The 26,615-nt window shown below is 36.7% G+C and overlaps 1 protein-coding gene across 9 annotated transcripts in view; it reads left to right on the top strand.

Moving 5' to 3' along the window:
• Rad21l1 (RAD21 cohesin complex component like 1) overlaps positions 1 to 23,470 on the top strand; it is a 30,156-nt gene extending 6,686 nt beyond the window's left edge. For 3 of the 9 annotated variants that reach the window (XM_090352101.1, XM_090352100.1, XM_090352107.1), the window contains 11 exons: positions 1,834 to 1,927; positions 3,746 to 3,819; positions 6,050 to 6,214; positions 6,916 to 7,011; positions 7,999 to 8,106; positions 10,946 to 11,172; positions 11,369 to 11,465; positions 12,933 to 13,057; positions 15,596 to 15,697; positions 18,743 to 18,820; positions 22,908 to 23,469. In XM_090352101.1, coding sequence (XP_090208227.1) covers positions 1,834 to 1,927; positions 3,746 to 3,819; positions 6,050 to 6,214; positions 6,916 to 7,011; positions 7,999 to 8,106; positions 10,946 to 11,172; positions 11,369 to 11,465; positions 12,933 to 13,057; positions 15,596 to 15,697; positions 18,743 to 18,820; positions 22,908 to 23,096 — 1,355 coding nt within the window. In that variant the 3' untranslated portion in view covers positions 23,097 to 23,469. Of the gene's footprint in view, positions 1 to 1,833; positions 1,928 to 3,745; positions 3,820 to 6,049; positions 6,215 to 6,915; positions 7,012 to 7,998; positions 8,107 to 10,945; positions 11,173 to 11,368; positions 11,466 to 12,932; positions 13,058 to 15,595; positions 15,698 to 18,742; positions 18,821 to 22,907 lie in introns of all 9 variants that reach the window. The other 6 variants (XM_090352106.1, XM_090352108.1, XM_090352103.1 and 3 more) reach the window with 5 other exon arrangements.
• Positions 23,471 to 26,615: the final 3,145 nt, after the last annotated feature.

Here is a 26,615-nt window from a genome sequence, read left to right as displayed (position 1 = left end):
AGTCCTTTGTCTTTTGGTTAGTGAAAATCTTCTCCAACTCTGGAGGCTTTTTAGTTTGTTAGCTGTGTCTTTTGCCATACAGAAGCTCTGCAGTTTAATGCAGTCCCACTTGTCCAGATTTTCTCTGATTTGTTGTGTTTCTGGGTCCTTATTAAGAAAGTTTCGACCTGTGCCAAGGAGACCTAGTGCATCTCCTATTCCTTCTTGTAAAGTTTTCAGTGTATCTTCTTTTACCTCCATGTCTTTGATCCATTTGGAATTAATCCTGGTGCAGGGTGACAAAGAAGGATCCAACTTTAGTTTTCTACAGGTACTTAACCAGTTCTGCCAGCACCACTTGTTAAAGAGGCTGTCTTTCTTCCATTCTATTTTTTTGGCTACCTTATGTTTAGAATATTTTTATAAAATCTCTGTAATATATTTGCTCATTAATTTCATTTATATATTCTACAAATATTTTATTGATCTCATACTTTGTGTCAAGTACATTAAGTTCTAGGATATAATGGCAAACAAGTAAGGTCAATTTCAATTTGGTAAAGATATCAAATAATGGAAAGATTTTTAAAACATTACAATGGGGGCCAGGAGCATGGCCTAGTGGTAGAGTGCTTGCCTAGCATGCACAAAGCTCTGGGTTCAATTCTTCCATATTACATACACAGAAAAAGCCAGAAGTGTGCTATGTCTCAGGTGGTAGAACACCAGCCTTGAGAAAGCCTGAAGACAGTACTCAGGGCCTGAGTGTAAGCCCCAGGACTGCAAAAATTACAATAAATTATATCAAAGCACCAAAACATAACATAGCAGACAAGTTCACTTTAGTTAGAATAGTTAGGAAAATAATTTAAGCTCAAGTTTGAAAAATGAGAATTATCCAGCCATGTACAAAGTTCCTAAGGTATAATGTAATAGATGAAACAGAAAGAGCAAAGGTCTTGAAGTGTGAAATGCTTAACTTTTTCATGGACTCAAAGCTAGTATGTTTTGAGTATAATGAGCTGGGAGGAAAATGTCCTTAGATAATGCTTGTAGGTAGAAGTTAGATTTTTTTTTAATATACCAGGTAGCTTGCTTGACCATTTTGGACATGTGTATTATCAGAAGTGGAGGTGTGGCTCAAAGTGGTGAATGGGAGCCTTGAACAAAAACAGTTAAGGGAGAGACATGAGGCCTTAAGTTCAAGACCCAGTACCTGGACTGAAAGAAGGAGAAGGAGAAGGAGAAGGAGAAGGAGAGAAGGAGAAGGAGAAGGAGAGAAGGAGAAGGAGAAGGAGAGGAGAAGGAGAAGGAGAGGAGAAGGAGAAGGAGAAGGAGAAGGAGAAGGAGAAGAAGAAGAAGAAGAAGAAGAAGAAGAAGAAGAAGAAGAAGAAGAAGAAGAAGAAGAAAAGCATGGGAATTATCTAAGTGGCTGCTTTTGAAAACTGTCCAGTTGGTTGCTTTATAGAAAATAGACTGCATGCCTGTAATCCTGGCTACTCAGGAGGCTGAGATCTGAGGATCAAGGTTCAAAGCCAGCCCGGGCACAAAAGGACCTGAGACTCTTATCTCCAATTAATCTCCAGAAAATGGGAAGTGGGGCTTGGCTCAAGGGTAGGGCCGTGGTAGTCTTGAGCTGAAGAGCTCAGGGACAGTACCCAGGCCAGGTTCAAGCCCTATGACCCACAAAAAAAAAGAAAAAAGAAAAAAAGAAAATGGACTGCAGAGAGGCAAGAGTGAGTACAGAGAAACTAATAAAGAGATTAAGCATCCGTCTAATGTGAGACAGTAAAGATTTAGTTTTATTGGACATCATTATTTATTGAATGTGGCATTTTTTTCATTTTTTTTCAGGACTGGTTGATCTCCCGAAAGGGAATTTTGAAGCGGCTTACAATACTATCACATTGCAAGAGGAATTCCATGATTTTGACACCTTTAATATAGAGTAAATTATTTTCCTATTGATTTTCTTGATATCTTACTGTTTGTTTTCAGATGTAGGTAATACCTGAATAAGTACACATATAGCTGACAAACTTGAAATTAGTGTGAAATTCCCAGGTTTAACAGTAAAAATGTATCATATTTAATGTATTTGCAATGATGACAGTGTAATTACCATTGACTCAGAAGGTATTCATTTGGTACCTTTCCTATGCCAGACACTGTTCTAGGCGTTGAAAAGATAACAGTGAATAAAAAACAGCTCCTGGCTTCATAGAGTTTACATTCTAGCTGCAGTAGACTGACAAAAATCAAACAAGTAAATATACACTATTCTAGGAGATGATCAGATTTCAAATATGAAGAAAAGTTAGAAGTAAAGTAACTAATGGGATAGTCTTGAAAAGACTTGTTGATAAGGTAAGAACAGAAACCTGAAGACACTAAAGCACTTTAGACATTTTTCAAGGAAAAGCAAAGACACAAGCGAGACTGGAGTGTGGAAGTCATGAGGGACTGAGTAGGAGACGAGGTCAGGGAAGTGCCGGCAGGTGATGTAGGGTATTGTAAGCTACAATGGGACTTCTATTTTACTCAGAGAACAAGCATGGATGGGTTTTAAACAAAGAATAGAGGAGTGGCTAGATCTGACTTAAGTTTAACACGCTCCCTCTGGCTGCTTACTGCAAGTGGGGAAAGGAAGCAGAGAAGCCTATGATTGTTTCAGTAAGGAGACCAAGTGAGAGAAGATAGTACTCATGATCAGTTCCTAGCTTCAGCTTATCAAGGTGGTAGCAAATGATAAATATATGTGGAAGGCAAAACCAACAGATTTTGGAAATGAATTGGATATGACTCTTAAGAGAAAGAAGTGATTTTGAGCATTAAAATGGCTTTACTACTTAATAAAATTAGGATAACTAGGGAATGATACATTTAAGAAAGGGAGAGAAAAGAAATGTATGGTCTTAGGCTGAATATATATGCTCCCCTAAGTTCAGATATTATAACGTAATTCCCAAGGTGATGGTATTAAAAGGAGGATATTAGATTGTGAAAGCCCCCATAGATAGGACCCGTACCCTTATAAAAGCAGCCTGAGCAATCTTCCTTACACCATCTGCCACCTGAGAATTCAGCAAGAAGAGAATGTCTCTGCCTTTCACTAAACACTGAATCTGTTTGGCACCTTGACCTTGGACTACCTACCATCCAGAACAACATGTTGTTTATAAATTATCCAGTGTAATGTAATTTACAGCATCATCCAAGGCTGAGGAAGAGCGAAGTCAAGATGCTAGCCTATTCTGTATTTGGTGAGGGTATGGTATGCTTCCATGATTATAGAAGTAGTCTTCTCACTGTATCCTCTTTTGATGAAAGGTACAGAGCAGCACTCTAATCTCACTCATGAAAGCAGAGCTGTCCTGACTTGGTACCTCCCCAAAGCCTCACTAGCTACTAAAAATCCTTAATTACCATGTTCCTTCTGGTGTATAACAAATGCAAGTTAGAAAATAACAAATGTTACTTAAGAAACAAAAACTGGTTTGGTAGTAACACAAGCATTCAAGCATAGCAGGAGTGAGCAACTCTTCTAAATGCTGTTGCTTAGTAATACTAGGACTAAGAACAAACACTGAGTTTGATGACCTAGAAATTATTTGTGCATATTATATATTAGAAATTATATTTATAAATAACACTATTGGTACAATCTCCTGTATTTTTATAATAAACCTGTCTTTTGTTTTAGAATTTTTTATTTGCTATAAAAGCATTGTATTATTTGTTTTTTTTCAAACTTATATTTTTCTAGCACTATTGATGTTTCAGAATACTTTACTCAGAACCAGAGCAGACCAGAAGACATTACACTTAAAGAAGACTATGGTAATATACTGGTTTTCCAAGCTGTGAGCTTTGGTGGGAATATTTGAGATATCAGAATTGCAAATCCTAATTAGTTATATTTGCACCTATATACTGAAACAATACCAGTAGATGTATCTATACAATGGATGTTTTTATGTTGTATAGTTTTCAATAAAAACTTCCTTGCTTCTTAAAAAAATGTTTTAATGCCAAGACACTCTTGTTGCTGAGCTACGCCTCCAGCATTTTCTTTGCTGGTAATTTGTGTGTGTGTGTGTGTGTGTGTGTGTGTGTGTGTGTGTGTGTGTGTGTGTACACATGTACACGTGAACGTGTACCAGTCCTGGTACTCAGAGCCTGGGTACTGTCCCTGAGCTTTTGTGCTCAAGGTTAGTGCTCTACCTCTTGAGTCACAGCACCACTCCTGTTGATTAACTGGAGTCGAGTCTCATAGACATTCCTGCCCAGGCTGCCTTTGAATTGTGATCCTCTGGTCTCAGCCTCGTGAGTAGCTAGAACTACAGGTATGAGCCAAAGGTACCTAGCTCTTGGTAGTATTTTTAAGATAGAATCACACTTCCTTCTGAACGTGCCTGTGCCATGATCCATCTTTCTTTGGCTTCTGGTTGTAGCTAGGACAATAGTTGTGTGCCAGTTAACTCAGCTGTCAGTAGCTTATGAATTGTTCTACCCAGGAACCACAAACCTCCCAATTTCAAGGATCTAGAATTACAGGCATGAGCCACTGGTGCCAAGCATTAAGAAATGTTTATTATTAATCCATCCTGTTTGGGATTGAATATAAAATTGAATGTAATTATTGTTTGTTTCATTTCTGTAATTGCAGGTTATTATTAGGACAAGGGTCTTGTCTATAGTCTAAGTTGGCCTGAACTTGCTCTACAGCTCCAGTTGACTTAGAATTCCAGATCCTTCTGCTTCAACCTCTTAAATGCTGAAATTGCAACCATTCACTGTCATAATAATTTAAGGGTTTGGGGGAGGGGTCATGCTCAGTCCTTAGAATATAATGGCTTTCTGACTGACCAAGGCTATTTATTATTACAGAAGCTACCAGATGGTACCTGAATGATATGTACATACTCATATGTACATACTTTAAGTGAGACATCACTTAAAATTTTTCAATGTAATGAAACTACTTTTTTCAACTCTTCCTGTCAAAAACACTGTCGGTTAGCCTAAAGTTGGTGGCTCACACCTGTAATCCTAGCTACTCAGGAGGCTCAGCTCTGAAGATCATGGTTTGAAGTCAGCCTGTTCAGGAAAATCAATGAGAGTCCTCATTTACAGAGAGAGAGAGAAAGAGAGAGAGGGGGGAGAGAGAGGTGAGAGAAGATGGGGAGGAGAAAAAGAGGAGAGAGATATAAGAGATACATCTCGATTTTCTTTACTGTTAAACACTAACATGTTCTTGGAGGGGAAAGAGAAGACCAACAACTGACCTCTGGGGTTTTAGATTTCTTGATTCAAACTCGAGAGAATGTGCAAACATTGACTTCTAGTCCCTTGGAACTATCAGTACAATGTTGTGACTATCAGGAGGTAGTTTTTAGCGTTACAGCTGTGTTCAGTTCCTAACGCTGCCATTTATTAGAGTATAGTAACTATACAAATAACAAAAACACTCTGATGTATTTCTTTATTTGTACAATGCAGGTTAGAACAGTATCTTCTATCATATAATACACATAATAAGAACTTAGTTAAAGTTAGCTGGCTGGGTTTGTCCTTTTTAGTTGTCTATCTCCAACTTCTGTCATATTCAATAAATAATTATTGAATGATTTTTATAAGCCCATTCTTTAATATGTTTCCTACCTTTCTTAGGGAGGCAGATATGGTCTTTATTTTGTAAAATGTAATTATAGTTAAACTGTGTAAGCAATTATCCTTGAAATAAGAAGTAATAATTAAGCATAAATTGATCTAGCTAAAGTACAGGAAGTTACTATAATTCTATAGTATCACTACTTTCTAAGAAATTACTAAGCTATACCACAACTATTGGCATTTTCTTTTACATGCAAGAGAGTATTAAACTAGAAATGTAGTCCCTACTGATTAACTCAGTGTCTTCAGTTGAATAATTCAAATAATATTTTTCTGCTTTTGTTGTCCTTGTTTCTAAAATTAGGTAGATTATACTAGATAATATCTAATTATAAAAGTATGTGTTTTCATGACTAACTTAACATTAATGATATGTATATACACATTTATTTAGGGACAATAACTGATATTCCCAGATGCATTTTTGGTGACAGCATATTACTGAACTCTAGTGGTCCTTTAGTTGAACATAATACTGGAAGCCTCACTGGAGAAAAATCTTTTATTTATGACAATGGAGATGGATTTGGAGATGAAGGAAATGCAGGAGAAATGATAGGTATGCCATTGGTCAAATAGAGATCAAATCTTTATTTCAAATTACTACAGTGCTTTAGTGGATTTATTACATCAAAACAAATGTTTGTATGCCATGTAAATTAACCACTTTTAAATTTTTCCAAAGTTTATGGTATATGTAGGCCTAAGAAATAATCATGTGCTTAAACACATTCTCCATATAGGTTGGAAATTATTGCTTGTTTTTATTTTTATAACTATTTTTGGAGAAGAAAGAATAAGACTAGTATATCCCTTCTTTAATACTAGTTGTGGGGTAGATACTCTAAAGGATCTTTCTGCTATTTTATATTATCATCGTATATCTATATTACTACTAGTATAAAATCTGAGAACTAGGGTAGACAAAACTGAGGAAATTAAATTTACATATCTTAAAGATCATTAACTCTCTATATCGAACATATTTTTAGTACAGACCCTGAACAAAAATGCCAAACAAGAGTCTGAGGTCCTAAATTCAAGTCTGGTATTAACATGGGATATATATATGCACATATATACATATATAATACATACATACAAATATATACATAAATATTATATAATATAAAATTTCTAGTTTGTATTAAAAGTTTGGTTATCCCTTTACAAAACTTACATAAAGTAATGTTAATAAATGTTAAATGAACAGATGAAATATTGCAATCTGTATGACAAAGGTTATTTGTGTTTTTCAAGACAATATATTACAAGGCAGTGATAATAACCTGTTAGAAGACATGAATTGGAATGAAGAAGTTTTACTGCCTCATGAATCTAACAATAACATAGTAGGTATGTTGAAGTTTTTTGTATATAGAAAGTGAAAAGTTGTTGAGGGGGGTAGAAGGGGGAAATGGGGACACAACGTGAGAAGGGGTATCCATGTGCAAGAAGTAATGCACCTCTACTACCTGGCAAATGTAACTGTAATCCCTCTACACAGATCTTAGGGATTCAAGTAGCAACATAGTATAGTGAAAGATAATAACATGGTTTCTCAAACTCTTAGTCAATATAGAATAGGAATATAGAACAGGAATTTCAGTGTGTGAAAATTACAATAAAGGATATTTAGCATCATTGGGTTTCGTGTAAGAGCACATTTAATTGCTAGCCAAAATACAATTATTTCAAATCCTAAAAGCAATATATGCCATAGAATGAGAAAAATGATCACATTTGTCAATTTATGTACAATCTGAGAGAAAGCACAAATGTGACTTTGTTTGCCCTACTAACATTTCCCTAGAAATTCTTGTGGAAGTGCTTCAGATGAGATGAGGTCCTTTAGGTTGATTTTTTTTTTAAGAATTAAAAGCATACTTACAAAGTATAATTAGCTAAATTTTGGGTTTTCGCAATTTTTGTTGTTCTATTTCTTTTTAACACAATAAAAATTAAAAATGTAAAAAGGGGCAAGTTGTGGATCTTTATGAACCAAGCAGTTTAACAAAATGTAAATATTATAGGAAACATATTAAATGTATATCCATCATTTGTTACGGTTGCTGTACTGTTTTTTTTTGTTACTTCTACTGTGATGGTAGCCCAGTCTTAGATGTCTCATGTGTAAAAGAGGATGATAACCTTGACTCCCTAAATACTGTGGATTCCAATAACTGAGCTTCTTATCCCTATTTAATATATGATTCTAAGAATCAAGATTCATCTCCAGTTGGCAATATAAATCTTCAATTAGTTTTTATTTTAATTTTCAAATAGTATTATGGCTTATAACATAATCATATGTTCTTACACTTTTATGGTGTCATTAATTAGTAGAACCAGATAATCCAGATGATATATATCCACCTACAAATGAAAAAATGGATGGAACAACATCAAATGAAGAAGACGAATTTATTCTTGCTCCAATTGATGTTTCAGGTCAGAGGTTTTCATGTTTTTATTATTTATTTATTTATTTATTTATTTATTTATTTATTTATGTAGTCCTTGCTTGAGTTCAGGGCCTGAGTATGAAGCTAGAGCCGTAGCACCACTTCTGGATTTTTCTATGTATGTGGTATTGAGGAATTGAACCTGGGTCTTCGTGCATGCTAGGCAAGCACTCTTACCACTAGGCCAAACTCCTGGCCCCCATGTTTTTATTTTTATCTTTGTTATGCCACTATCTTTTTTACCTTGAGATATATGAATGGTCCACAAAACATTATAGAAGGTAGTCAGTTTAGTAATGGCATTTGTAATACACTAGGAGAAGAATGTGAAGAAAGTTTGAGATCATTCTTTCATTATATTCAGCCCTATTGAACATAGGAGTAAAGAAGACTTAGTTCCTGCCTTTACGAAGTTTTGTAACTTGAGGATAGGGACAAAAGAGGGAAAGTAGGGGAGAACAAAGGAAAGGGTAACAGTGACCAAGATGCATAATATTCATAGCCTAATTTACAGATTTGTAATCCCTTTGTACAATTACATCATCATCAACATACAATTTTTTAAAATAAAAACATATCAAGAAAAAAAAAGATGTTTTGGTCAATGCCAAACATGTATGGAACACATACATTTAACCCCAGTACTCTATATAGAGTCTGAGACCAGAGTTTTGTTCATCTGAGAGAAGACTGGGCTAGATAGCAAATTTGAGGCCAAACTGGGCTACATAGTGAAAAACAAAAAAAAGGTTCAGTTTAGTTAAGATAAATAGATGTGCAGAGAATATTATATATAATATGTTATAAAACTAAGTACTATAGGAGCATTTGGGGGGGTGGTTGTTTTGTTTTGTTTTTGCCAGTCCTGGGCTTTAGCTCAGGGCCTGAGCACTGTCCTTGGGTTTTCTCAAGGCTAGAGCTCTACCACTTGAGCCTCAGCACCACTTCCGGCTTTTTTTTTCTATGTAGGTGGTAACAAGGAATCGAACCCAGGTCTTCATGCATGCTAGGCAGGCACTCTACCACTAGGCCCGGCATTTTGGTTTCAATTAGTATAACTGATAAGAATTTTTGTTTATAACTCAGGCCTGCAAGGAAAAAAACATTTGTTTTCTTTACTGAATTCAACTTTGAGCCTTTAGTCCATAGGTCTGGTAGAAAATTCAGTCTGTAGAGTTTTCCTATCTGCCCTAAGCTATGGTAATACTAAAGTTTTGAGGAAAACTAAAGTAATAAAATGAGGATGTAGAAATGAAGCCCTGGTCACCAGCCACACCAAGTAAGGGTACAACTACACACAGTTTGTAGCCACCTTTCTTAACTGCACAACCAGCCCCTCCAGGCTCTTATAGTTTTCCAGAATTTTACTAGAACATATCAACAAGGTGGTTCCTGTTCCTCCTGGCTCCATCTGATCTGACATCTTCATCTGAGGAGTCTAATTCCTTCTCTTTCCCATTTTACTAAAGAAAATCTTGAGCTAGGTGTCAGTAGGTAACATAATCCTGGGTTCTCAGGAGGCTGAGAATTGGAGGATTGCAGTTTGAAGCCAGTTTAGGCAGAAAAAGTATGTGAGACCCCCAAATCAAATTAACTAACAGAAATGGAAGCTAGAGGCATGGCTGGAGTGCTAAAGAGTGTTAGCCATGAGCAAGCAAACCAAATGAGTAGCTTGTCTCAACATCTTCTTTCTTTCTACTGGTAAACTTCCCTAAAAGTTAAAAGTCCATGGATCTGGCTGCCTACCTTGAATTTAGATATGAATTTCAGTGCTAGAGGAAAATCACACTGGACAAATAAATAGTAAGGTCTCAAGTACACTCTTACATAGGCATTTAAAGGACCCTCTAGATAGGGTAACTTCCCTCATTTAATGTGGCCTCCGGTCCATGCTGAATTGTCCACTTAGAAGGTCAGCAAAGTCCTTTCTGAACACTTTGAAGCAACACCTTTAAAACATATCAGCTTTTGGCTGTTCAGGTATTCTACAAAATACTTGTAAAACATTTTCAGAAAATAGAAAATTTTCTACCCACTGAAACTCTGCAGGTGTTTATGATATGTTTCTTACGGATGTATTATCTAAAAATGTTATTTTACAAAGCTGTACAATTGAACACAGGCTTATTTTTCCTTTTCTATGGTACTGAGATTTGAACTCAGGGTCTCTATTGCTAAGTCACACAGACTTGGCTTTCTCTGTTTTGTTTTGTTGTTACTGTTTTTTGTTTTTTCTGTCAGTCGTGGGGCTTGACTCTGGGTCTGGGTGCTGTCCCTGAGCTCTTCAATTCAAAGCTACTGCTCTACCACTTGAGCACAGCACTGCTTCTGGTTTTCTGGTGGTTAATAGGAAATAAGAATCTCACAGATTTCTCTGTCCTGGCTGGCTTTGAACTGTGATCCTCAGATTTTAGCCTCCTGAGTAGGTAGGATGACAAGTGTGAGCCATCGGCGCCCAGCTTCACTGGTTATTTTTAAGTATGGTCTGCTATCTGCCCGGGTATGCACCTGAGCTGCCATCTGTTTCTTGGCTTTCCATCATTGCTGGGATAGCAGATGCTTGCCACCACATCCCGCTTCCCTCTGTAGAAATGGAGTCTTGAAGTTATATCTGCCCTGACCCAATTTCAGCCTCTCACATAGCTTGAGAGGACAGACATGGACAACTGCACCCACCTATGGTTTTAGGAGGGGTCTCATGAACATTTTTCCCCCTCGGCTGGCCTCAGGCTATAATCCTTCTGTTCTCAGCCACTCAAGTGGCTAGGATTACAAGTGTGAACTATTAGCACCCAGATTATGCCTTCCCCCTCACCCAAATTCAGGTACTGCTGAGAAAAGGAAAAGCAAGAAAAGGAGACTGATCATAGATCCAGTCAAGGAAATCAGTAGCCAAGCAATGCATGAACAACTGAATTCTTTTACGGACACACTCATGGTTCTGGAACTCGCACCTCCTACACGGAAATTAATGATGTGGAAGAAGAAGGGAGGAGTGGATACACTTTTATCAACTGCTACCCAGGAATTGATTCATGAGGAGTTGAAAATGGTAATAGCTTCCATCCTTTTTACCTGAGTGCAATGTTTGTTTGCAAATAAATAAATATATATACAACAGAATTATAACTTGTAAAAATAATTTGAATATGTGTGTATAAATTAGTTTTACTTTATCATATATACTCGTTTTATTCTTTTACTTCAGCAATACAAAATCAATTTAATAAAAATATATGTTTTTCCAGCTGTTTTCAAAATGCTTTCTGTCTTCTGTCCTTAAAATTGGAAGAAAAGTTATACAAAAGGAGTCAGTAAAGAATGAAGTGAGAAGCCAAAACATAGGTAAGACTTCCTAATTCTGTTGCTATGAAGAATTTTGTGTTATCCAAAATCTTATTTTATACTAAAGAATGAAAATGAGATCCACCTTTTCAATTACAGATACCAATTTTAAAGAGCATTTGAACTTAACATATTTATTTTTCTGCTTTTGACATTAATTTTCACCTCCAAGTTTTCATTAATAACATGAAATAATCAGGTACAGTGGTGCATACTTACAATTCTAGTCACTTGAGAGGCAGAGAATAGAACTGACATTAGCAAGACTCTTACCTCAACAAACAAATTGAGTATAGCAGTTCCTAACTGATTCCTAGCCAAAGGAGACATGGGTAGAAAGATCTTGGTGTAAGACTACCTCTGGAAAGAAGCATGAGTGCTTACTTTCAGACCCTATCTAGAAAATAGCTAAAGCAAAAAGGGTTGGAGCTATGTTGCAAGTGGTAGTGTCTGCTTAGCAAGTGTAAAGCCATGAATTCAATCCCTAGTGCCAAAAGATATACGCTACATGTAATATAATTTATAACATGTATCATTCATCATATATATTGCTTATCATATGTGTAAAGCATCTTTACTCTTTCTCATCTTCTTCCCCAAGACAGTACTCAGAACCCCTCCAAAAAAGAGAAAATGTTTGTATCTAGAAGGATGATGTTTCACTTTAACACAACTAACATAGAAAATCAGATAGGGGTAAGAATAGTACTATATTAATTTGATTAACCTGAGGCATAAATATTGCCATCTAACTAGTGGATTCCTAGAGTATTAATTATCACTGATTATTATTATGACAATCATAAAGTTAAAGTCAACTTATGAGATGAGTCTACCGTTCATAATAACCTTTCCCAAAAGCATTGGAATCTACTGAAACTATGCCACAATGAACTTGACCTATCCATGTTGTCCTGTGAGTAATTGTGTGATTGAGTATGGAGGGGATGGTTGGCAGAGGATAGAGAAAGGAGGTGATTAAGAGTCAGAGAAGATAATGGGTACCAAGACATGTGAAAGGGTATCAATGTATGTGAATTAATGCACCTTCTATCTGGCAAATATCATGTAACCCTTTTATTAATTACAATAAAAAATTTTAAAAAAAAGAGTCAGAGAAGAAGGGCTGGGAGTTTGGCCTAGTCATAGAGTGCTTGCCTAGAATGCACGAATATCCAGGTTAGATTCCTAGGTACCACATATATAGAAAAGCCAGAAATGGTGCTGTGGCTCCAGTGGGTAGAGAGGAAAGCCCAAGGACAGTGCTCGGGCCCAGAGTTCAAGCCTCAGGACTGGCCAAAAAAGTCAGAGAAGGGAGAAAGGAAGCCGTAGGAAAGTTTGTTCACTCTTTGCCTATATCCTTGGGTTCTAAGTTATCTATCCAAAGTTTTCTTTATTAACAAGCCGACCCCATTTCAAGTTTGAATTTATGTTGTTTATACATTCCTTATTTCCTTGACAATTTAGAAACCTTTATGATGGAAGAGCCAAATACACAGCAAGAATTAGATCAGCTCCAAACATGGAAGGATGTGACTGATGAGTCTAAGGGTGGCTCTCATGAGGAAACCAATAAAAATATTAACTCTGAGGTAAGATAATCAGAGAAAATCATAAAACTAATTTTCCACGTGAGGTGCTGGTGGCTCATGACTGTAATCTTAGCTCCTCCGGAGGCTGAGATCTGAAGATTGCAATTTGAAGCTAGCTGGGACAGAAAAGTACCCCTGAGACTGAGCTCCAATAAACTACTCAAAAAAGCCACAAGTGGCACTGTGGCTCAAGTGATAGAGTGCTAGCCTTGAGTACGAGGAGGCTCAGGGACAGCGCCTAACCCCTTAGTTCAAGCCCCAGGATGAGCAATATATTTCTAATAGTGAAAGAATGTTGAGATATTGATATGTCTCCTTAAAATTTCATTTCATGTTTCATATGTTATAGTTCTATGGGGTTTTCTTTAGTAAATAGCAGTGCTATAGGATAATACATGATTTTCATCTGCAAGACTGTATAAAATTAGAAGTCAATCATAAGATACTTTCACAATGAAACAGTATTTTACAAGATAGATGAATGATCTCTGTACTTGAAACATCTATCTGCAGAGAATCTACTACCCTTCTCCCTTTTAGTATTTTGTAGGTTCTTTTAGAACTAGCCAATAAACCTCTATTTTGTTCTTTTTTTTTTTTATAAATTTATCCATCTACTACTAAAAGAGTATCTTCTAGACCTTTATGTTTTGCTAACCTTTAATCTTAAAGACTCTCTCAATGTCTGACCAAAATGAAAATAATTAATTTTATTGTAAATATAATTTGTGAAAAACATAGCTATTTGAACACATAGTTAGAAACAATATGCTTTCATATTGTCTTTGACCTAGTGGTAGAATGCTTGCCTTGCATGTATGAAGCCCTGGATTCAATTCATGAAAAAGCCAGAAGTCATGCTGCGGCTCAAGTGGTAGAGCATTAGTCTTGAGAAAGCCCAAGGACAGTGCCCAGGCCCTGAATTCAAGCCCCAGACTGGCAAAAATAAAATATTGTCTAAATCTCATTAGTTGTATAAATATAACACTAGACAAAAAAATGCTTCTCTAGTCAGTTCTGTCATCACTGTATTTTCACAACCACTCAAGGAATTCAGAGTTATCTTTTCACAGTGCATTAAAGCAGAATTATTAATATTTTGATAATGTACTCAATATTACTGTAATAGGTTACCAGAACTATCTTTCTCATTTGGACTTGGACATTTCTTTAAAGGTGCCTATTGAAATTGTGATTAGGCAACCTTTTTTCAGTTTATGATTTTTGGAAGGGAAATATGAGCACAGTTATCATAGATATATTAAAATGTATTTTCCCATGTACTTGAAGTGAAAAGAAGGAAAGAACTGATGTTCTTTTGAACTTTTACTCTTTTACCATATATTTTGCTTGAATTCTTATTTTGTTTCCAAAATGATGAACAAATACTATAGTGAAATATAGAAACACCATCAGTTTAAAGAGCCAGGAAAATATTAATTCTGATTATTTTCAAATTTTCATAAAACAGAATTTTTATGTACAGAAAGTGTTAATTTGAGAATATCTAAAATGTAGAAAATTCATGGAGAATCGGAGAGAACATAAGGTTCCATAAATGCAATTTTTTATAAACTGAGGTGAAAAAAAAAGAAATAGAGTAGAGGAAGCAATCAGAGATGATAACTAGGGAATAAAGTGCTTGAAGATAGGTTGAAGATGAAAAGGAACTGACAGCTGAGCCCCAGTGGTTCACATCCATAATCCTAGCTTCTTAAGAGATCTGAGAATTGACATTCAGAGTCAGCCTAAGTAGACAGCCTAACTAGACTATGTCAACCTTAGGCAGAAAAATCTATGAAATGTTTATCTCCAATTAACAAACAAAAAGCATGGCTCAAGTGGTAGAATGGCAGCCATTAGCACAAAAGCCAAGTGAGAGTTTTGAGATCCCAAGTTCAACCCCCAGCACTAGCGCACACACACACACACACACACACACACACACACACACACACACACACACACACACACACACACACACACAGAGGAATCAACAGCTTCCCTGGCAATGCAAGTGAGGAGATAATGAGGCATGGAGAATTTCTGGCTTTCTCTTTTTTCCCTCTACCTTTAGACGTCTTTGTTCTCTTGCAGAGAACATCATGGTGTCAGTGACACCTCCAGTAATGTTGGCAGAAATCTTGTCAGGGCCCTGGGTAGGACAGTAATATCCCTTCCCTCCCCCTTTCTCCCTCTCTCATTGCTTCTGCTTGACCTCTGCAGGTCACTTTTCTCTGCTACCTACAACTGGCCTGAAACCAAAGGCTGAGATCTGTATCTAGAAAAAAATTGCTTAAAAGGAACACAGAAACTTTTGATGTGAGGCCTGCAGTGAAGAGGGAAATAGGAAGGAAAAGAGTAGGCAGCAAAAAGGGAAGTTCTTAACTGGGAAAGGAATACTTAAGTCAACTGCTTGCCTTGGATATCTCAAATAAAATTTTGAGAAATGAGAGTTTATGTGATAAAAAGCATTGAACAAAATTAGATTGTTACAACCACCAGTAGAATTATCTATTTTCCTCTAATTTTCCTTAGCAGGGTATTATTGAATTGGTTCCTCCAGCTGCTAAGGAATCATCTTCAATGAATGTCGTCTCAGCCCAAGAAAATCATCCAGTTGAATTGGTGAACATACATGTAGTCTTGAGAATTTTCTTAAACACTTTGTTCATACTATTTTATATCTTATATAGCTAACGTTTGGTTTTTAGAGCTGTCAAATTCATTTCTAAACTTATAATTTAAATTTATAATCTCCAAAGGTATGTTTAACTAGATGTAGTAAATCCCTTTAATCCTAAAATTCAGGAATAGAACAAGAGGATTTTGGAATAGTTTGATAAAATATACAGAATTTCTCTGACATTTTTTATTTTCTACTTTATCTTGAAACTTCAAATAATTTTAAAGGAAAGTGTGATATTTTTAATGCTCATCCAAAGGTAGTGATAAGTTTTTAAATGTTGAGAATCACTGAAGTTATCCTTATCTCTAGAAAAATAAAAAAACCTCCATGCTATATAATAGGAGGATAGGCTAGAGCATCTGAAAATTAACTGTGTATGGTGGTACATAACTCTAATTCCAGCACTCAAGAGACTTGTGTTTGAGGCCTACCTGGGCTGCATAGCAGGACTCTGTCTCAAACTAGTCAACCAACCAACAAATCAGGAACATGAAAATCATGCACAAAATACTGTACTTTTTTTCCCTCTCAACATTGTATGGGATTAAGCTCTATATCTGTACAAGACTTCTGAAAATTAAGAAAAAGAAAATGTTCTATTCAAAGGGCATGTGTTGATAGTGGTGACATATAAAATATGATTTCTCTGACTCCTTATGAGTTTGTTAACACCTTATTTCTCTGGTCCTTGGTCCAGAGTACTAATGGCATTTTAAAGTTGTAAGGAATCTTAGTACCAGTTCTTTAGTTTAAAAAACAAAAAAAAACACAACAAAAACACCTATTTATGACTGATGTTAATTTTTTAAATGTGTTGTCTTTACAGTGAGTTTCACAACTTTGAAATTATTTTTACATCCATGGAAAAATGGGTTAAATTCTCTGTATAATCTAAGAGAATAAATAGCCTAAACATTTTATCTGTAATATCCTAATAGTTGAGCTAGGAGCTATATGGTTCATTTCACTTTTCTCTTGCTTCTATAAACACTATTTTCATTTGTGGTCAGGTAAACCACAGTGGAGCACAAGTTCAGCCATTTAAATAATCCACTAGGCTTTCCAAAGCATAAATTCAGTTGTAGGGTGTCCAGATCAAATTGACAAATAATAGCAAAATACACAGGCTATTTATTCTGAGCTCTTTTTTTCCTGGTTAGTTGTGTCTTTTAGGCAAAAATTACATTTTCATGGATCTTTGACAAAGAGTTTTTTACAGAAATATTTAACAATATTTAACCACCTACAAAATAAATATAATTAAGTCAATAAACTTATTTCCTAAGGACAGATTAGAAAGGAATAGAAATACATTGAGGTTGGAGAGATTTGGAAAAACTTCAACAAAAAAAAGACCATACTTTTGAATCAGTCTTTTGGGGATGTAAAAAATGTCATAATACAAGCAAGACCAGGAAGCCAGTGTAGCTGGTGAGAACAGGAGCTCAGCAGTTCCTGGATTCAGTCTTAGAGTCCTTTTAGCCTCAAATGATTTAAAATGGCAGGCAAAATATTCTGGAGCTTTCTGAAATCACTTTGTTGAAGTCCTTGAACCTGAAAGCACTTTGAAGAAATGTCCGAACTCCAGAGTTATGCATGAAACTAGACAAACAGTTGGGCATGTGTTAAAGTGGCAAAAATGCTGTTGGGTGCTATAATCAGAGCCATCATAGGAAAAGTGTGTCTGTGCAATTTCCATGCTCCCAAGCCTTCATATGTTGGTTGTGGAGCTTGAACTCAGGGTCGAACAGTGTCCCCGAGCCTCTTTGTGCTCAATGCTAGGGCATGACCACTTGAGCCACTATGCCACTTCTGTTTTTTGAGTGGTAAACTGGAGATAAAAGTCTCACTGGGACTTTTCTACTCAGGCTGGCTTTGAGTCATGATCCTCAGGTCTCAACCTCCTGAGTAGCTAGGATTACAGTCATGAGCCACCAGTGCCTGGCTCGTGTCTATTCTTTATATTAGACCAGTCAACACTTTTCTTATGCCCAATTTCTGTTCTTGGGCTCATAAGATGCTAGTAATAGATTAGAGTGAGTTCTTGTAAAGAGAATTCAGCTTTGCTGGTTCAAGTCTTGAGGCATTTCTGAAGGTCGTTAAGATTTAAAGACCAAAAACAATGACCCTATTCAGAACACTCTTAACAGTAGGCAGTGAGTTCCCTTATTTTGGACAGGGTACCCTTGAAATATGAAGTTTCTAAACCAATTGTCACCTACTTATTTTTAGATCTTTTTTAGATCATATAACCTTTTCATTGTCTTTCTATTGGTCAAAGTTTAACTCTGCAGTATTTATTAAAACTTTAGTATCTTTAAGTAGTTGTACAAAGGGGTTATAATTCAACATGCCCATTTATGAGTACAATGCATCTTGAAATGTGATCTCTTTCATCCCTCATCTTTTTTTTTTTTTTTTTTTTTTTGGCCAGTCCTGGGCTTCAGCTCAGGGCCTGAGCACTGTTTTTGGACTTTTTCAAGGCTAGAGCTCTACCACTTAAGCCTCAGCACCACTTCTGGCTTTTTTTTTCTATGTATGTGGTACCGAGGAATCGAACCCGGGTCTTCGTGCATGCCAGGCAAGCACTCTACCACTAGGCCAAACTCCGGCCCTCTCCCTTATCTTTTTAGAACTTCAACTTTAAATTTACTACTGACAATTGTGTTCAGATTGACCAATATTAGAATAGTCCTAGCTGAGAGTGGTTGTCTTTACTAACTTTACTTCTCAAAATATATAAAGGCACAATGTTTTGTGATGCATTGCCAATATAGATTGCAGAATGTCCTATTTTCAATTACTATATTAGAAGAGAAGGCATGTGTACAATGTATTGATTTATATGTGTATTAATTTTATTCTGTCTGTTCTTGGACTATAAACTGGCAGTATTTCTATATTGTAGTTGTTTCTTGTTTCAGCTAATACTGAACTTTTGCAAGTAGTAGACAAGTAAGATTTACTTACACGAAATATTTTTATCAATCACATAGGAATTATTGGGAAGTGAAGAAATGAGGGAGGAAGAGAGATGGAATCAAAGATCAAATCAGATGTTAAATAAACTACAGGTAAGTGGTAGAATATATCAGCTCTTCTTTTTAAAATGTTCCTCTGTACATACCTGCATAATAAGTTTTAAAATTCTGAGAAAGTGTTGATGTCATCACTTATATATTCGTGAAAACAGAACAAGTTTTGACTGAAGAGAAATTCCACCAGAATGAGATAATTTTGAGTTATATATCTACTACGAAAATATACCACTTTGTGGTGGCATGTTCTAATCCACTTTTAATTACATTTATGCCCCTAGTTACCTATGTCCAATAATAACGTAAGTCATTTTTAATTTGCATCTTTATCATATATGTCCAATGGTACTATTGTAAAAGGCTGAAAAAAACTAGAAGTCTTGGTGCCAGGAGTTTGGCCTAGAGATAGAGTGCCTGCCTAGCAAGCACGAAGACCCAGATTCGATTCCTCAATACCACATACATAGAAAAAGCCAGAAATGGTGCTGTGGCTCAAGAGGTAGAGCTCTAGCCTTGAAAAAACCCACGGACAGTGCTTAGGCCCTGAGCTCAAGACCCAGAACTGGCAAAAAAGTCTTTTAACCTTCCCTTCCTTCTCTCTGAGTTCCACTTTACCAGAAGTAACTATACTAAACTGTTTCTTTTACTATTTATATCCAGATTTCTAATTGGTATATTTTTACTGCTCTTTCTTGATAGTTCAGCTTTGAATTTTATTAATTGACTTCTGTGGGGAGAAAATGAAGATTTAGCTTAATTGTATCAGCTATCTCAGTGTCCTTTTAGCATATTATTTAGTGATTATATGTTACAATTTTAATAGTTGTGGTACAGGCTTAATTGTAACAGAGAGAAAATATCTTTGGCTTAAAGAAGAAATAGTTGGGTGCCAGTGGCTCATGCCTGTAATCCTAGCTACTCAGGAGGCTAAGATCTAAGGATCATAGTTTGAAGCCAGCCCAGGCAAAAAAGTCCATGAGACTTTTATCTCAAATAAGCTACTCAGAAAAAGACAAAAGCGGTGCTGTGGCTGAAGTGGTAGAGTGCTAACCTTGAGTACAAAGAGTTCAAGCCCTAGGACAGGAAAAAAGAAAAAAAAATTCTCTCTCAGGTAATGATTTAATCTGATATATAGCTTTGTTGGAAAAGCATAAAATGTCTAAGTACATGTCTGTATTCTAATCAGCAACAAATGGTTGTTTAAAGACAGGACTCAGGGCTGGGAGTTTGGCCTAGTGGTTAAAGTGCTTGCCTACCATGCGCAAAGACCCGGGTTCAATTCCTCGGTACCACATACATACAAAAAAGCTGGAAGTGGTGCTGAGGCTCAAGTGGTAGAGCTCTAGCCTTGAGAAAGTCCAAGGACAGTGCTCAGGCCCTGAGCACAAGCCCAGGACTGGCAAAAAAAAAAAAAAAAAAAAAAGACAGGACCCAGGGGCAGGAATGTAGCCTAGTGGTAGAGTGCTTGCTTGGCATGCATGAAGTCCTGGGTTAGATTCCTTAGTACCACCTATACAGAAAAAGCCAGAAGTGGTTCTGTAGCTCAAGTGATAGAGCCCTAGCCTTGCCTGACCAAACAATTAAAAAAAATGCCAGGTGCAGTGGCTCACACCTGTAATCCTAGCTACTCAGGAGGCTGAGATCTGGATCTCATTTCAAAGCCAGCCTGGGCACTAAAGTCTGTGAGATTCTTATCTCCAATTAACAACCAGAAAACTGGAAGTGGCACTATGGCTCAAAGGGTAAGGTGGTAGCCTTGAGCTGAAGAGTTCAGGGACAACCAGGCCTAGAGTTCAAGTCCTACAACTGACCAAAAAAACAAAGGTCAGGACCCAGAAGTTGTGTGGTTTTGTGTGTGTGTGTGTGCCTGTGAGCATATGCATGTGTGTGTGTGTGTGCGTGCCTGTAAGACTTTACAGTTCATTTATCAACATTTTAGTCACATTGCCATATCTAGCTTGGAAATATAACGTTAATTTAGAAACCTTAGACACATCTAATAATTCAATTACTATGAAAGAAGAGATTGAATATTAAGCGATAATATAGCAGTTTCTCTCACAAAGACTATCTACAATTTAGCTCATAATGTAAAGCTTTATAGTGTAATTATATTTCTTGTAAATTTTATGGCTGAGTTGTCTAAATTAATACATTATTTCATTGTTTCCCATTTACTTATTGTTCCAAATTATCTGTCAATATGATAAACTCCTTTTAACTTATAGTATTAAATATGTCAATTGATCTATCAATTGTTTCTTATCAATTGTTTTCTTTTATCTAATGAAAGTTCATCCTCTTTTATTCTTGCTGGTATAGGAGGTTTGAACTCATGTTTGCTCACTTAGTAGAAGTACTACCACTTGATCCATGCCTCCAGCCCAGCTTTGTGTTGTTTTGGAGATTGAGACTTTTATATTCCTGTGAAACTATCACCATAGCCAATATAATGACCAAAGTTTCTGTGTTCCTTGGCGGCCCCTTCATCATACCATTCTTCCTCTGTGTGATCATTACCATCTCTAGGTAGCAGTTATCCTAATCACTTTGCTTGGATGAAGTAAAAAAGATTTTTTCTTAATTTCATAGGTTATGGCCTTTGTTGTTCTTTGCATTCTCTTTCCACAGTGATTCTCTTGAAAGAACATTCTATTTTGGTTTTTAAATTTAGAGATTTTACTGAAATGTTTAGTGGGTCAGTCCTTATATGTTCTATTTAAGGGCAAGACAACAAAAAAATGGATCAGAATTTACATGCTAGGGCTTGTATGTAGGTTTACAGTCTTTAGAATAAGTTAAGTAGGTAGTGCCTTTTCCCCGGATGCTTTTAGCTAAAGGGTTTCTCTTCTCCGCCCCCCCCCCCTTAGAATGGATAGTTTCCTCAGAGTAGTTATTAAATTTGTACACTAGGATATATAAACATAACACTAGTGGTTTAGGCACCAAGAGGCAGTAAAGCTTCAGAGACTGGTTATCTTACAGGGCAGGTCTGGAATTTGCTCAATCCTCCAATTTGTGGTCTGATACTTTCCCTTCCTTATCCGCATTGTTGGTGTTTCAAATCCAGAGCCTCAAGGATTGGTATCTTTGGAAAGAAACCTTCTTGCCTTCTGTCACATGCATAGTTGTCCCTTATTTTGTGAGGCTGTAGAGTAGTTAGACATAGGGTCTAACTTCTCCTTAGACTTTCAAGGAACTGGTTTTAGTTTCACCTTTCATTTTTGTCCATGGCATGCTAATGTCTCCATTTCCTGACCTTTTATCCCTATTGATACTTAGGTTCCAGCTTCTTTTAGTCATATCTTTCATTTTCTTTGTCTTTATGGCTTTTGTCACTTTTTATTCACTGTAGGGCACTTCTGAAAGGAACAGAAATAATAAACACATATGTTTAATCTTGCATATTTGTCCTCTCAGCGTTTTTCAAATGAAATTGACAAACCTATCCCAGGAGAAATAGCCACTCCATCCACACCTATTCTCTTTTTTTTTTTTTACCAGTCCTGGGCGTGAGCTCAGGGCCTGAGCACTGTCCTTGGACTTTCTCAAGGCTAGAGCTCTACCACTTGAGCCTCAGCACCACTTCCGGCTTTTTTCTATGTATGTGGTGCCGAGGAATCGAACCCGGGTCTTCATGCATGCTAGGCAAGCACTTTAACCACTAGGCCAAACTCCCGGCCCGACACACCTATTCTCTTAAGGGAGGAAATAAATGAAGGTTGGCTATGTCATCTCTAAAGGTTGCCACATGTTTGAGATGAAGCACAATAAAATCTTTTCACTCATTAATTTATGTGTTATGGACTTATAAAAACTTGTAATGACATTTCTAAAAATGCTTCTTAATAGGCATAGGGATACTGGCCAATATCTACTAGTATATTTCTAACTAAAAAATTAATTCTGTGGGAATCTGATTCTAAGTCCCAGTCCTCAAAAAAAAAAAAAGGACCATGATATGCTTAATGACATACCATGTTTTGTAAACAAGTTTGTTGAAGTCATTTATATTTCTCCTTTTGAGGATATCATAGTCTCATCAAAATTTTCAATAATTTGTTAATGATCATCTATCCACAGCCTGCTTATAATGATTTTTTTTCCTTTTCTCTTTCCTCAGGAATCTAACAAGAAGGGAATGCAGTCTTTTAGCTTGATGGAACTCTGCAAAAACAGTGACCGAAAACAAGCAGCTGCCAAATTTTATAGCTTTCTTGTCCTAAAAAAACAACAGGCTATTGAGCTGAGTCAGAGCGCTCCCTATGCTGATATTATAGCTACAATGGGACCAAGATTCCACGACCTGTAAAAAAAAATTCAAAACATCCAACTTTATGTTATCACTAGCATTTCCATTTAGATTGTTCAGTTTAATGCAGAAGTCATGAAGAAGTGGTTGAAAATCTTACTCATTTTTCAGATAGGGTAGTCTCCTATTCCCTCTCAGTAAAGTCAGAATAATTACATCCAGAATTGGAAACCTGTATGATTACAGAAATAATCATAGCTAAGCAATTTTTTTAATTTAGCTGACTTGAAGGTATAAGTGTTGTTTCCCTGAGTTGAATGTTGCATTTAGGTTATATTTAGGATATACTGTAAAAAATAGATATGCTTCTGAGAAACATTTAAGGATTCTTTTCAAAGATTATATTATAATTACAAATAAAGTTGCTATTAAACATTAGTGAAAATGTTTTTGTATAAATGTTTTTATTGTCCTTAGGTATTGAGATAGAATTGCTAAGACATAATTTATGTTTAACTTTGACAAACTATCAAGTTGTTTTCTAAAGAGCTACACCATCTCACATTTCCACTAGCAATGACTCACGGAGTTCTAATTTGTCTATATCCTTGTTGACAATTGTTATCGCATATTTTTTTTTGCCAGTCCTGGGCCTTAAACTCAGGGCCTGGGCACTGTTCTTGGGTTTTCTCAAGGCTAGTGCTCTACCACTTGAGCCATAGCACCTCTGCCAGATTTTTTTTTAATGTATGTGGTACTGAGGAATCAAATCAGGGTCTTCATGCATGCTTGGCAAGCACTCTATTACTAGGCCAAACTCCCAGCCCCACATTTTTTTATTAAAGAATTTATTAACATTGATTTTTACATCATGTTTCAAATGACATGTTTAACAAATGAGTATTCAAGAAGGGAATCTCTATATACAATCACTGGCACTTAGTTTTTAGAACATAATCAAAATTAGGCTAAGGGTTTGTATCTCATAGATACATATTAATCTATGTAATAAAACATTATGTCTATAGAGTCATAGGTTTTTATGTCTATTTAGTTGTGTTTATATTTCCAATACCATGTCCATAACATTGGATATGAAAATATTGAGTCCTTGCTCTTGTACTGTTTGGATCTAATAGCCATATATTAAGGATACCATGCACCTTTTGTTCCTTTAGTCTTGACTTGTTTCACTCAACATGATTTGCTCTAGATTCATCCACTTTCCTGAAAATGCCATTATTTCATCTTGTCTGTTGGCTATGTGGAATTGTATTGTGCATTGTATATAAATACCACATTTTTCTGTATCCATTCATCTGCAGTAGGGCATCTGGATTGTTTCCATTGCCTGGCTATTGTGAATAGTGCAGAGATGAACATAGCTGAGCAGGTGTCCTTATCATATCATGGGTTATGATGTTCAGGGTAGATGCCCAGAAGTGGTATGGTGGGATCATAGGGAAGGTCAATTTTCAGTTCTTTAAGAAACCTCCCCATTGCTTTCCAGAGTGGCTGAACTAGTTTACAATCTCACCAGCAGTGCAGTAGGGTTCCTTTTTCTCCACAACCCCACCAGCAACTGTCATTGTCTGAGTTCAAAATCTTGGCCATTCTTGTTGGAGTAGGTGGTATCTTAGGGTTGGTTTTTTTGCATTTCCTTTATGACCCTGGATGATGAACATTTTCTCATATGCTTTTCTGCCTTTTTTTTTTTTTTTTTTTTTTTTGCCAGTCCTGGGCTTGGGCTCCGGGCCTGAGCACTGACTGCCCTTGGTCTTTCTCAAGGCTTAGCACTGTACCACTTGAGCCTCAGCACCTCTTCCAGCTTTTTTCAATGTATGTGGTACTGAAAAATTGAACCCGGGTCTTTGTGCATGCGAGGCAAGCACTCTACCACTAGGCCAAACTCCCGGCCCCTTTTCTGCCATTTTAATCTCTCCTTCTGATAAGTCTCTCTTTAGTTCCTGTGCCCATTTAGTGAATGGTTTGTTGCCAACCCCACATTTTTAAATCATAATCATCTAGTAAGTAAATTTGATTGCTGAATGATCAGGAAATGAGTATATTTTCATCTAGATTGGATAATATCTTGTTAAAAGATTTTTATATCCATGTTTTAAGAGATATTAGTGTCTATCTTTTCTGATTTTGTTGTTGTTGTTGCCAGTCCTGGGGCTTGAACTTAGGGCCTGGGCACTGTCCTTGAGCTTTCTCAAAGCTAGCACTCTTCCCACAGAACCACATCTGGCTTTTTCTGTGTGTTTATTATCAAGGAATTGAGCCCAGGGCTTTATTCATGCTAGGCAGACACTCTACCACTAGGCCACACTCCTGGCCCTGTTTTCTGATTTTTGTGCAACGTTGACTTTATGAAATAACTTGAACATATTTCCCATTCTTTCTGGAAAATTCCACAGGTTTTTATTATTTATTCTTTACCAGTTTAGTAGAGGGCCGGTAGTGTGGCCTAGTGATAGAGTGCTTGCCTAGCATGCATGGAGACCCTGGTTCGATTCCTCAGTACCATATACATAAAAAAAATCCAGAAGTGGTATTGTGGCTCAAATAATAGAGCTTCTAGCCTTGAGAAACCCAAGGAGAGTGATCAGGCCCTGACTTCAAGGCCCAGGATTGGAAAAAATAAGTAAAATAAAAGTTTAGTAGAATTTATACTACAAAAGAATCTAGACCTAGAATTTATATGGCTGGAAGTTTGACCTAGCATACACAAAGACCCAGGTTCAATTCCTCTGTACTACATACATAGAAAAGCCAGAAGTGGTGCTGTGGCTCAAGTGGCAGAGTGCTAACCTTAAGGAAAAGGCCCAAGGACAGTGCTCAGACCCTGAGTTCAAGCCCCAGGACTGGGGAAAAAAAATGGCCGGGAGTATGACCTATTGGTAGAGTGCTTGCCTAGTATGCATACAGCCATGGGTTTGATTCCTTGGTACCACATACACAGAAAAAGTCAGAAGTGGCACTGTGGCTCAAGCAGCAGAGCGTTAGCCTTGAGCAAAAAGTGTCCAAGGACAGTGCCCAGGACTTGAGTTCAAGCCCCAGGACTGGCAAAAAAAAAAAAAAAGAAATCTATATGCTGAATGTTTTAAAAGTATAAAATTGTTGCCAGGTGCCAGTGGCTCACACCTGTAATCCTAGCTACTCAGGAAGCTGAGATCTGAGGATCGTGGTTCAAAGTTACCCCGGCACTAAAGTCCGTGAGACTCTTATCTCCAGTTAACCACCAGAAAACCAGAAGTGGCACTGTGGCTCAAGTGGTAGAGTGTTAGTCTTGAGCTGAGGAGCTCAAGGACAGCGCCCAGGCCCAGCGTTCAAGCTCCATGACTGACAAAAATTTTTAATAGCTGTGAGATGATCAGTTATCTATTTTACTTTGAGTGAGTTAGCTTCTGGTTTCAAGGTCTGTTTCATCTACATTGGTTAGTTTATGAATGTAGAATTGTTTCAAGTATTCCCTTACTAGCATTTTAATGTCTGTAAGCTCTGTAGTAATAATTCCCTCTTTCATTCCAGATTCTATTAATTTATATCTTCTCTTTTTTTAGTTGTTCTAGAGGC

Source organism: Megascapheus bottae, chromosome 18 (assembly GCF_031878675.1).
Source record: "Megascapheus bottae isolate mThoBot1 chromosome 18, mThoBot2.hap1, whole genome shotgun sequence".
NCBI classification, from domain to species: Eukaryota; Metazoa; Chordata; class Mammalia; order Rodentia; family Geomyidae; genus Megascapheus; species Megascapheus bottae.
Note: the sequence above shows the minus strand (reverse complement) of the source record. Positions and strands in the feature narration are given on the sequence as shown.